The following is a 12,813-nucleotide window of genomic DNA, read 5'->3' as shown; positions in this document are numbered from 1 at the left end:
GCAGTTATGAGACTATTACTGAGACATTTACCTTCATCGGAATTCAAGGAATTGGCTTCCCTACACATATCACCTGCAAATTACTGTAGTGATCTGGGGGAAACATTCTTTTTACTTTTCCCACAATCCTTCATGTAATGTCTATAAAAATTATTCTCATAACAGTAAATTGAAAAATGCCATAAATGCAACAAATCTAACAGTCAAATTGACTGAACATATACTAAAGCACAAAAACAATAATTAAATGTTTAGTTGGCCTAAACATAGAAAGTCAACCAACTGCTATGGAAGTTCCAAAAACAAATAATCTATGGAGAATTAGGGTAAAGGTGTTTAGGGGAATGTGTGGGCTAAGGGGTCCAAGAAATGTGTTAGTGGGTTAAAAAGGTAAAACAATCTAAAAATCACCTATCAAGTGTTCCTCTGAACTTTGGGAGGGATATTTTGAAAATGTCAAGTAATAGGAAAACAAATAATCCAATTCAAAAGAGGACAAAGGGTATGAATAGACATTTCTCCAAAGAAGATATAGAAATGGCCAATAAGTCTAAGAAAAGATGTTCAACATCACCAATTATTAGGGAAATGCAAATCAAAACCACAATGAGATGCTACCTCACACTCATTAGGATGGCTACTACCAAGAAAACAGAAAATAAAAGTGATAGTGAAGATGTGGAGAATTTGGAAGCCTTGTGCATTGCTGGTGAGAATGTAAAATGATATTGCCATTACGGAAAACGGTATGGTGGTTCCTCAAAAAATTAAAAATAGAATTACCATTTAACTCAGTAATCCCACTTCTGGGTATACACCGAGAAGAACTGAAAGCAGGGACTCAAAAAGATATTTCTACACCCATGTTCATAGCAGCATTATTCACAATAGTCAAAAGGTGGAAGCAACCAAGTGCCCATTGATAAATGAATGGAAAAACAAAATGTAGTATATACATAAAACAGAATATTATTCAGTCTTAGAAATGAATGAAATTCTGCATGTGCTACAACATGGATAAATCTTGAAGGCTTTATGCTAAGTGTAATAAGCTAGACACAAAAGGACAATTACTGTTTGATTCCACTTATGAGATACATAGAGTAATCAAATTCAAATCAATCAAGTCAGAAAATAGAATGGTGGTTACCAGGGGCTGAGTGGGGAGGAGGGAATTAGGAGTAATTGTCTAATGGGTACAGAGTTTCAGTTTGGGATGCTGAAAAGGTTCTGGAGATGGATGGTGGTGATTATTGCACAATGATGTGAATGTACTTATTGCCAATGAACTGTAAACTTAAAAATGGTTAAAATGGTGAATTTTATGTTATGTTTATTTTACCACACTTTTACAAAATAAATAACTTTTTTTTAGTATCAAGGAATATAATAGGAATTACATACCTATCTGTGACAAAGCCATTCAAGATTTTAAACTGTTTCAAGTTTTACTGCTTTCTGCTAAAATTATATAAATTCAATACAGAAACACTAATTATTACTTACTGATTAGAAGATCTGCTTTGCTGTTGTTCAGCACATTATAGTAATTTTTTAGATGTTAGTTACGTACCTCATTTATAATAACCAAAACATAAGTACAGGAATATAACTAAAAAATTAATCAATACCAGTGAAGAGTACCTAATTTTCTGTCCAATGACCTCTACTGACAATTAGCATTGCAAAACCACAGTGGTTTATATTACTTCCTATTATGAGCCCTTGAAAATAAGCCAAAATTGAGATCAACGTCAAATAAACAGTAACATGCAGATCAATGTGATTATTACTTAATAAATACAGTTTATCACTTAATATCTTTTAAAACATGGGGCCCATGGAAAAAGAAATTGTAAATTACACTCGCGAACTTACTTTCATCTTGATGTGTTATCTCCTGAAGTTTGCTTTGTAGTCTCTAGGAGGTAAAAGGAACACTTTTTATTTCTAATCCACCAATACCTGAATTATCATATTTTAAAGGTAAACCCCAAGAAACAACAAGGTTATTAAGAATGATCTCTGCCATTCAGAAGAGAATTTTTGTGTATATAGAAAATACAGGGCTTCCCTGGTGGCGCAGTGGTTAAGAATCCGCCTGCCAATGCAGGGGACACGGGTTTAAGCCCTGGTCCGGGAGGATCCCACATGCCATGGAGCAACTAAGCCCGTGCGCCACAACTACTGAGCCTGTGCTCTAGAGTCCGCAAGCCACAACTACTAAGCCTTGGGATTAGTATCATGTGGGATACTGGTGTATCATGACATGCATGATAAAAATATTTAGAAATAAAATGTACAAAAAAAATGTACTGTTGTCTGCAGCTTACTTTGAAACATAAGAAATTAAGATGGATTGACAAAAACTTACACAATGTTGTATGTCAATTTTATCTCATGAAAAAAAGATGGATTGATAAATGGGTATAGGGCTAGACAGAAACATGACAAAGCAAATACAGTAAAATGTTACCTTTAGCATTATTAAGAAGGCACCATGAATATCTCCTTTCTTTTCTAATAGATAAGCAGTGACTTCATGAAGTTGATACTTCTGGGTAATCTAGGAAAGAAGAAAAGATAAAGCTTTTTTGTTCAAAAATCTTGTTTGTGGAGTCAGAAGATCCTATTAAGGATGAAAAAAAAACCCATGATAATAAATAATGAATTCATACCCTAGTAGTATGCTACTTTACAGTATAACATGCAAATATTTGACTTTCTAGTCTTAGAGTGGCCCATTTGGGACTCTGACTGAACCAAGGTCACTCATTTTTTTTTCACTTATTTATTTTAAAAGTTGTTATGCACCTGAATCAGGTATATCCATTGCACAAAAGGTAACATGTATACATAAATAGTAATAATATACACCAGAAATTGATAAGTGTAATTATTCACAAAATATTTAGAACAAAATGACAATGAAAACTCTATACATTAGCTTGTGGGATCTTAATAAAAATTAATAAACTAAGAGTTTCTAATAAGTAAAAAACAAATGCCAGTTAAGCTAAGGTAAAAGAAAGAAAATAAGTACAGAAAAGAATGTCATGGAAAGAAACAACAGAGAAACAATAGCGAGGTTTAAAAGAAAATCCTAAATTAGTCTTTGAAAAGACTAAAAACATAGAATAAAACTTTCTTAGGAGTAAGAAAAAAGAGAGGCACAAATAACATATTATAGGTTAACAGATCAAAGGAGGAAAACGTGATCATCTCAATAAATGCAGAAAAAGTATTTAGTAAAATGCAGCACCCATTTTTCACAAAAATAAAAACAATACAAAACACTCTAACTCAAACTGGTAATGGCACTTTTTTAATTTAATAAAAATTATCTATCAAAATCCTACAATAAACACCATATTTAACATAAAATGTTAGACACATCCCCCTTTAAATCAGGAACAAGGAGAGAATGCATACTATCACTGCCTCTGTTCAATAATATCCCAGAGCTCCTAGATATCTGATGAGGGAATGAAAAAAGTATAAGGTTGGCAAGAAAGAAAAAAAACTACCATTATTCTCAGAAAAAATTATTGTCATAAAAAAATCTAGAAAATATTTGAACGAAAAAATAATTCAGGCTGGTTGCTAGATATAAAACAATGAACAAAAATTAATAACATACACTAGCAGTAACCAATTTAAAAAAGTCATTTCAAAAAATTTCCTTTTAGAAATTTCATTTCTAATGAGCCTGAGTAAACATGGAGGGAGTGGAGCCACCTCACACCATGGCCCTACATCTAGCCAGAGCAGAGAGAGCCACTGCAGGTACTAGCACGCATGCCTGTGCTTGGGAGGGAGCAGAGGCTGCTTGGACTATAACCCTTCCTCCAGCCACATCAGAGACTGTCACTGCCTGCACACAAATACATGCAAGCACTAGGGAAGGAGTGGAATCAACTCAGGCCCTCGTCCTGCCTCCAGCTAGGGTGGAGACTGCCACTGCTGGTACAACTGCACAAAGGTAGAAGTGGAACCAGCTTACTAGTGTGGTTCCTACTGCTCTGGCCCTGACCCTGCCTCTCCCCAATGCGTGCATACCAGGGAAGAAGTGGAACAAGTTTAGAAGTGCAGCCCCAAGCCCTTAGGTCCCAGCCATATCCCCAACCGTGGCGAACACCACCATAACACTGGGAAGAAGCCCAACTCTCTCAGAGATCCTGCTCCAGACCCTTAGGCCTTGGCACCACCCCTAATAGGGCAGTGACTCTAGCCCTACATGCCAGCAATACACTGCCTTGTAGCACATAACAGAGAAAGATGCAGCCTATGCTCACTTTAAAATTAGCTCTTCCACCAGTGCCACTGGGGACAAGCAGACTTCATAGGGATGCTCCCACATATGGACATGCCTTCAAGACTGGGATATGGAAATGTTTCACATAATCTCACACAGAAAAACAGAGAATGTCAAACAAGATATAAAAAGAGAGGAATATGTTTCATATGAAAGAAAAAGGTAAATTCATTAAGGGGGTGGGAAACAAATAAAAAAAGTGATAAATAATTTACTTGAAAAGAGTTCAAAGCATTAGTAATAAAATGCTAACTGAACATGGGAAAATAATAGATGAACACAGTGATAACTGCAAGAAAGAAATAGAAAATATAAAAGAGAATTATCAAAGCTGAAGAATACAATAACTGAAATTTAAAATACACAAGAAGGAGTTAACAACATAATGAAAAATAAGCTAAAACTGACACCAGTGAAATACAAAGAACCATAAGAGATTATTACAAACAACTATATGCCAATAAAATGTATATCCCAGAAGAAATGGACAAATTCTTAGGAAGATACAACCATCCAAGACTGAACCAGGAAGAAACAGATAATATGAACAGACAAATCACAAGTGCTGAAATTGAAACAGTGATTAAAAAACTTCCAACAAACTGAAGTCCAGGTCCCAATGGCTTCACAGGTGAATTGCATCAAACATTTAGAGAAGAATTAACACCTATCCTTCTGAAACTCTTCCAAAATATTGCAGAGGAAGGAACACTCCCAAGCTCATTCTATGAGGCCCCTATCACCCTGATACCAAAACCAGACAAAAATACCACAAAAAAAGAAAATTACAGGCCAATACCACTGATGAACATAGATGCAAAAATACTCAAGAAAATACTAGCAAATTGAATCCAACAATACATTAAAAGGATCATACACTATGATCAAGTGGGATTTATCCCAGGGATGCAAGGATTCTTCAGTATCCACAAATTAATCAATGTGATACACCACATTAACAAACTGAAGAATAAAAACCATATGATCGGGACTTCCCTAGTGGTGCAGTGGTTAAGAATCCGCCTGCCAAGGCAGAGGACATGGGTTCGAGCCCTGGTCCGGGAAGATCCCACATGCCGTGGAGCAGCTAAGCCCATGTGCCACAACTACTGAGCCTGAGCCCACGAGCCACAACTACTGAAGCCCATGCACCTAGCGTGCTCCACAATAAGAGAAGCCACCACAATGAGAAGCTAGCGCACCGCAACGAAGAGTAGCCCTCACTCACCACAACTAGAGAAAGCCCACGGTGCAGCAACGAAGACCCAACATAGCTAAAAATAAATAAATAAATAAATAACCATATGATCATCTCAATAGGTGCGGAAAAAACTTTTGACAAAATTCAACGCCCATTTACGATAAAAAAAAACTCTCTAGAAAGTGGGCATAGAGGGAACTTACCTCAACATAATAAAGGCCATATATGAAAACCCCACAGCTAACATCACTCTCAATGGTGAAAAGCTGAAAGCGTTCCCTCTAAGAGCAGGAAAAAGGCAAGGATAACCACTGTCAACACTTTTATTCAACAAGTTTTGGAAGTCCTAGCCACAGCAATCAGAGAAGAAAAAAGAAATAAAAAGAATCCAAATTGGAAAAGAAGAAATAAGACCATCACTGTTTGCAGATGAAATGATACTCTCCATAGAAAATCCTCAAGATGCAACCAGAAAACTACTGGAACCCATCAATGAATTTGGTAAAGTTGCAGGATACAAAATTAATACACGGAAATCTTTTGCATTCTTATACATAACAATGAAAGATCAGAAAGAGAAATTAAGGAAAGAATGCCATTTACTATCACATCAAAAAGAATAAAATAATTAGAAATAAACCTACCTAAGGAGTCAAAAGGCCTATACTCTGAAAACTATAAGATGCTGATGAAAGAAATTGAAGATGACACAAACAGTTGGAAAGATATATCATGTTCTTGGATTGAAAGAATCAATATTGTCAAAATGACTATACTACCCAAGGCAATCTACAGATTTAATGCAATCCCTTTCAAATTACCAATGGCATTTTTCACAGAACTAGAACAAAAAATTATAAAATTTATATGGAAACACAAAAGACCCCAAAGAGCCAAAGCAATACTGAGAAAGAAAAACGAAGCTGGAGGAATCAGAGTCCCTGACTTCAGACTATAGTACAAAACTACAGAAATCAAAACAGTATGGTAGATCCATGGAACAGGATAGAAAGCCCAGAAATAAACCCATGCACATATGGTCAATTAATCTACAACAAAGGAGGCTAGACTATACAATGGACAAAAGACAGTCTCTTCAGGAAGTGATGCTGGGAAAACTGGACAGCTACATGTAAAAGAATGAAATTAGAACATTCTCTAACAGGATACACAAAAATAAACTTAAAGTGGATCAAAGACCTAAATGTAAGACCAGACACTATAAAACTCTTAGAGGAAAACATAGGCAGAACACTCTTTGACATAAATCATAGCAATATTTTTTTGGATCTGTCTCCTAGAGTGATGGAAATGAAAACAAAAATAAACAAATGGGACCTAATTAAACTTAAAAGCTTCTGCACAGCAAAGGAAACCATAAACAAAACAAAAAGACAACCCACAGAATGAGAGAAAATATTTGCAAACAAAGTGACTGACAAAGGATTAATCTACAAAACCTACAAACAGCTCATGCAAAAACAATCAATCCAATCAAAAAATGGGCAGAAGATCTAAACAGAGATTTCTCCAAAGAAGACACACAGATGGCCAAAAAAGCTCATGAAAGGATGCTCAACATCACTAATTATTAGAGAAATGCAAATCAAAACTACAATGAGGTATCACCTCACATAGCTTAGAATGGCCATCATCAAAAAGTCTACAAACAATAAATGCTGGAGAGGGTGTGGAGAAAAGGGAACCCTCCTACACTGTTGGTGAGAATGTAAATTGGTACAACTGCTATGGAGAACAATATGGAAGTTCCTTAAAGAACCAAAAATAGAACTACCATATAATCCAGCAATCCCACTCCTGGGCATATATCCTGAGAAAACCATAATCTAAAAAGATACATGCACCCCAATGTTCACTGCAGAGCTATTTACAATAACCAAGACATGGAAGCAATCTAAATGTCCATTGATAGAGGAATGGATAAAGAAGATGTGATACATATATACAATGGAATATTACTCAGCCATAAAAAAGAATGAAATACTGCCATTTGTAGAAACATGGGTGGACCTAGAGATTATCATACTAAGTGAAGTAAGTCAGACAGAGAAAGACAAATATCATACGATGTCACTCATATGTGGAGTCTAATTAAAAAATGATACAAATGAACTTATTTACAAAACAGAAACAGACTCACAGACTTCGAAAACAAACTTATGGTTACCAAAGGGGAAACGTGGGGGGGTGCAGGGGGATAAATCAGGAGCTTGGGATTAACACGTACACACTACTATACATAAAACAGATAACCAACAAGGGCCTATTGTATGACACAGGGAACTCTACTCAATATTCTGTGATATTAATAACCTATATGAGAAAAGAATCTAAAAAAGAATGAATACATGTATATGTATAACTGAACCACTTTGCTGTACATCTGAAACTAACACAACATTGAAATCAACTATATTCCAATAAAAATCTTTTTAAAATTTCCTTTTACAATGTTAACAAAAAGTATCTAAGAACAAATTGAGGAAATCGTGCAAGAGCCTTATGTAAAATATTATATTTTATAACTTTAGTTATAAAACCTCACCAAAGTGGGTAAAAGGCATTTCAAAAAGACAACCATGTTCCTGAATGTGAAGACCATACCATAAGATGTCAATCCTCCCTGAATTAATCTATAAATTCAATGTATTTTTCATCAAAATCCCAGAAGAATATGTTATTTTTATAGGAATGTGACAATGTGATTCCTAATTTGATGCAAAATAGTAAGAGGCCAAGAGTAGCCAGAGAATTTTAAAGAAAAAGAATGAGGAAGGAAGACTCTTCTTCCAAACAATAAACCTTATTTTAAAGCTGTATTAATTAAAATATGTGGCATGGGTATAGGGAAAGACAAATGACCAAAAGAATAGAACAGAATTCACAAAAAGATCTATGTATATTTGGGAGTTTGGTGTACAGCAGTATGGCATTATAAATAAGTGAAGAAAGGACAAGAAAATGCCACATGGACCATTAGCCATCCACATGGGAAAAAAATATAAATCCCTCTCTTGATCTGTTTACATAAATAAATTCCAGATGGACTAAAAGCCTAAATGAAAAAAGCCAAACTATAAAACTCATATAAGAGGATATCCTTAATGCCATTAAAGTAGGAAAGGAAATAAAAGTCACATACACAAAATTTTAACGTTAAAGGAAAAGACTGATAAATTAAAATAGAAGTCACTAAAAACCAAGTTAAAAGACATGCCATAATAGACTGGAAGAAGGCATCTCCAACATATAAAATCAGCAAAGAACTAGAGATCCAGAAATTAGAAAGAACTTCTAGAAATCAGTAACAGAAGGGCAAAACCTCAATAGGAAACTGGGCAAATGATATGAATAGATAATTCAGAGAAAAGAAAACCCAAAGTGTCATTAAAGATATGGAAAGATATGCAATGTTATGAGTAAGCAATGATAATCATCACACTGGCAAAAATTAAGAAGTCTAAAAATACTAGAAATCAGCAAGGATGTGGAAAAACAGCAAATTTCAAATACTGATGATGAGACTGGAAGCAAATAAGAAATCAACTTGGCAATATGAATAGAATTCAGCTACTCTATTGTCTAAAGAATTCCACTTCCAGGCATACTACTTAGAGAAATCTCAGATGGGCACAAAGAAGGTATGTACAAAGATGTCCAAAGTAGCATTGTTTATAATGGCAAAAGATTGGAAACACTCTGAATGTCTGTGAATAGGAAAATATATAAACTGCGGCACAGTTATTCAATTGACTATTATATGGTCATTAAAATGAATGAACTAGAGCTATTTGTATTAAAAACTGATAGATAAAAAATTAATAAAAAAGCAATTTGCAATAGGATATTACTGTATGATACCATTAATACAAATTTTAAAAACATACAGAACTGTACCTTGTGTTTTATAGGTAAATTCATATACAGGAAAAATTTTTTAAATGGATGGGAAGGATAAACCTCCCATCTTCAGGTCAGTAGTAACCTCAAGGGAGACATGACAGATATAGGATGCTTTATTTCTAAAACAAACAACAAAGATCTGAAGCCAGTATGGCAAAACATTAACATCTGTAAAGTTGGGTTGGTGGGAATATATGTACCCATTTTGCACATTGCTATGTATTTTGAAATATTTTATAATTTAAAAAATTTTAATTGTGTGGGCAGTTTAGGACATGGATGCAGAAAATACAGGCTACTGTTTCATGAGTATTGATAGCAACAATAAAAAGGTAGCTTAAAACAAATTTTAAACAGGGAACATACTAGCCTCTTATGGTAGATTAGAATATGTGTGTATGTATACATATGTACATATGTGCATACATGCACACACACACGCACACACATATTCATTTCCATTTGGAAACAGGAGAAAACAAGGAAAGAGAATCAAGGCAATGACTGTGTAATTGCCTTCTAGTCTAGTAAGTCACATGGCACAACAGGACTATCTAACCATCAGTGCCTGCAAGTAAGAGCTTGGTTTTTCCCTCTTAATATTTTTACTGTATTCCTTTTTCTCTGCTTATCCTGTTGGCTAGAATGCCTGTGAAACTTGATGAATAACAATGATGGACATGTGCTGTTTCTGACTTTACTAGAATAAACAGAGAGGTAATAACACAGCAATGGAGAGCATGCACGATGGAGTCAAACTATCTGGGTTCAACTTCGGGTGCTAGCACTTACTAGGTATAAACTTAGCCAACTGATTTAATATATGAATCTCCCTGTGCTCATCTGTAAAATGGTGAGCAATAAAGAAAAGTTTACTCTTGCCTTCTCTACATTACTGGTCTTACCTGAATAGTTTCTTCTAGGCGGTAGCACTCAAGGACTTGCAGTGTCTCTATAACCTGGTTTGGGCTGAACTGACACAATAGCTCAATGAACTGCTCTGTAATACAAGGAGATATCTGCAGCAATTCTTGATTTACATGAATACCTTCCCTGAAAACAGAAAAGGCAAGACAGTAGCATTATTTAATCATACCATAATTAAAGCTACAGGTAAAAAGTATGTTACCTTAAAACCAAGACTACCTTTTGATCAGATAAAATCATGAATTAAAAGTCTTAATGTTACTTAGGTTATTAAGGTGAATTATACACTACATCAGAAACATTCTAAATCACAATATTTCTCAATGTACATTGAATAATTAAGGAAATTCAGTGGAGGCTCCTCTAAATCATACCTGAAGTTGTACTGTTGCTCTAAAAGAAACAAAGATGACTCAATTTAGTTCAAACAATTTGATCCATGAGTAACTATATATAATAAGCCACCTTCTAGTCTCAACAACTGTCCCTACTAAACTTCCCTTATAGCACCAATCACATCATGTTGTAATTACTTCTTCAATTATCTATCTTCTCTAAAAGACTATAAATTCTGTGAGGGTAGGCATCAGTACCTTCTCACTAATGAATTCTTAAAGACTACAACAGTGTCTTCCATGTAGCAAGGGCTAATTATTTGGTTGTTCTTAAACAAATAAGTGGATGAATAGTAGGATATACAGAATTTATGGTTCATTTGCCTTGTATGCCAGCCACTCACAAAGCCCATTATTCATAATGCCTACACAAAAGCTGTGGGAGTATTAGTTTTACCATGGTGGACACTACTGGAACTATTTAAAAAATCAACTGCGGTTCATTGGAGATATAAGAATCATCTTTTCTCTACCTTCAAAAGAAGTCAGTTCCTTCTGGGAGTCCTATCTTCTCTTCAGAATTCCTCAACTAAAGCCCCTTATGTAAAGAACTGGAACAGCGTTAATAACATACAAAAAATTGCTACAAAAACTCCCTACAAACAAAAGTCCAGGGCCAGATGGCTTCGCTGGGAAATTCTACCAAATGTACGAAGAAGAACTTATACCGATCCTTCTCAAACTCTTCCAAAAGACTGAAGAGGAAGGAACACTCCCAAAGACATTCTATGAAGCCACCATCACCCTGATACCAAAACCAGACAAAGACACTACCAAAAAAGAAAATTAAAGGCCAATATCTTTGGTGAATATAGATGCAAAAACTCAACAAATATTAGCAAACTGAATCCAACAACACATAAAAAAGGTCATACACCATGACCAAGTTGGATTCATCCCAGGGTCACAAGGATGGTTCAACATATGCAAATCATCAATGTGATACACCACATCAACAAAAACCACATGATCATCTTAATAGATGAAGAAAAAGCATTTGACAAAATTCAACATCCATTCATGATAAAAACCCTTACGAAATGGGTATAGAGGGAACATATCTCAACATAATAAAAGCTATTTATGACAAACCCACAGCCAATATAATACTCAACAGTGAAAAGCTGAAAGCCTTCCCACTAGAATCTGGAACAAGGATGCCCACTCTCACCACTTCTCTTCAACATAGTATTGGAAGCCCTAGCCACAGCAATCACACAAGAAAAAGAAATAAAAGGTATTCAAATTGGTAGGGAAGAGGTAAAATTGTCACTATATGCAGATGACATAGTTTTCTACTATATATAGAAAACCCTAAAGACTCCACACAAAAGCTACTAGAACTGATAAATGAATTCAGCAACATAGCAGGATACAAGATTAACATACAGAAATCGGTTGCACATGTTTACACTAACAATGGAACAGCATAAAGGGAATGTAAAAAAATAATACCTTTTAAAATTGCATCAATCAATAAATAAAATATTTAGGAATAAACCCCACCAAGGAGGTGAAAGACTTACATGCTGAGAACTACAAAACATTAATAAAGGAAATTAAAGATGATTCAAAGAAATGGAAAGATATTCCATGCTCTTGGATTGGAAGAATCAGTACTGTTAAAATGGCAATACTACCCAAAGCAATCTACAGATTTAATGTGATCCCTATCAAATTACCCATGACATTTTTCACAAAACTAGAACAAATAAATCTAAAATTTATAAGGAACCATAAAAGACCCAGAATTGCCAAGGCAATCCTGAGGAGGCATAACCCTCCCAGACTTCAGATAATACTACAAAGCTTCAGTAATCAAAACAGTGTGGTACTGGCACAAAAACAGACATACAGATCAATGGAACAGAATAGAGACCCCCAGAAATAAACCCACACACCTCTGGTCAATTAATGTTCGACAAAGGAGGCCAAACAATAAAACGTGAAAAAGACAGTCTCTTCAGCAAGTGGTGCTGGGAAAGTTGAACAGCTGCATGTAAATCAAAGAAGTCAGAACATACCCTCACGCCATGCACAAAAATAAGCTC

The 12,813-nt window shown here is 35.1% G+C and overlaps 1 protein-coding gene across 3 annotated transcripts in view; it reads right to left on the bottom strand.

Moving 5' to 3' along the window:
* The window catches only part of VPS8 (VPS8 subunit of CORVET complex), a 288,065-nt gene that overhangs the window by 111,886 nt on the left and 163,366 nt on the right, over window positions 1-12,813 (bottom strand). For all 3 annotated transcript variants that reach the window (XM_059920698.1, XM_059920699.1, XM_059920700.1), the window contains 3 exons: window positions 10,346-10,493; window positions 2,477-2,566; window positions 1,879-1,921 (listed from right to left, as the gene is read on the bottom strand). In XM_059920698.1, coding sequence (XP_059776681.1) covers window positions 1,879-1,921; window positions 2,477-2,566; window positions 10,346-10,493 — 281 coding nt within the window. The remainder of the gene's footprint in view (window positions 1-1,878; window positions 1,922-2,476; window positions 2,567-10,345; window positions 10,494-12,813) is intronic.

This window comes from Balaenoptera ricei, chromosome 4, assembly GCF_028023285.1.
Source record: "Balaenoptera ricei isolate mBalRic1 chromosome 4, mBalRic1.hap2, whole genome shotgun sequence".
NCBI classification, from domain to species: domain Eukaryota; kingdom Metazoa; phylum Chordata; class Mammalia; order Artiodactyla; family Balaenopteridae; genus Balaenoptera; species Balaenoptera ricei.
The sequence above is the reverse complement of the archived record's forward strand: the minus strand, read 5'-3'. Positions and strand labels throughout refer to the sequence as shown.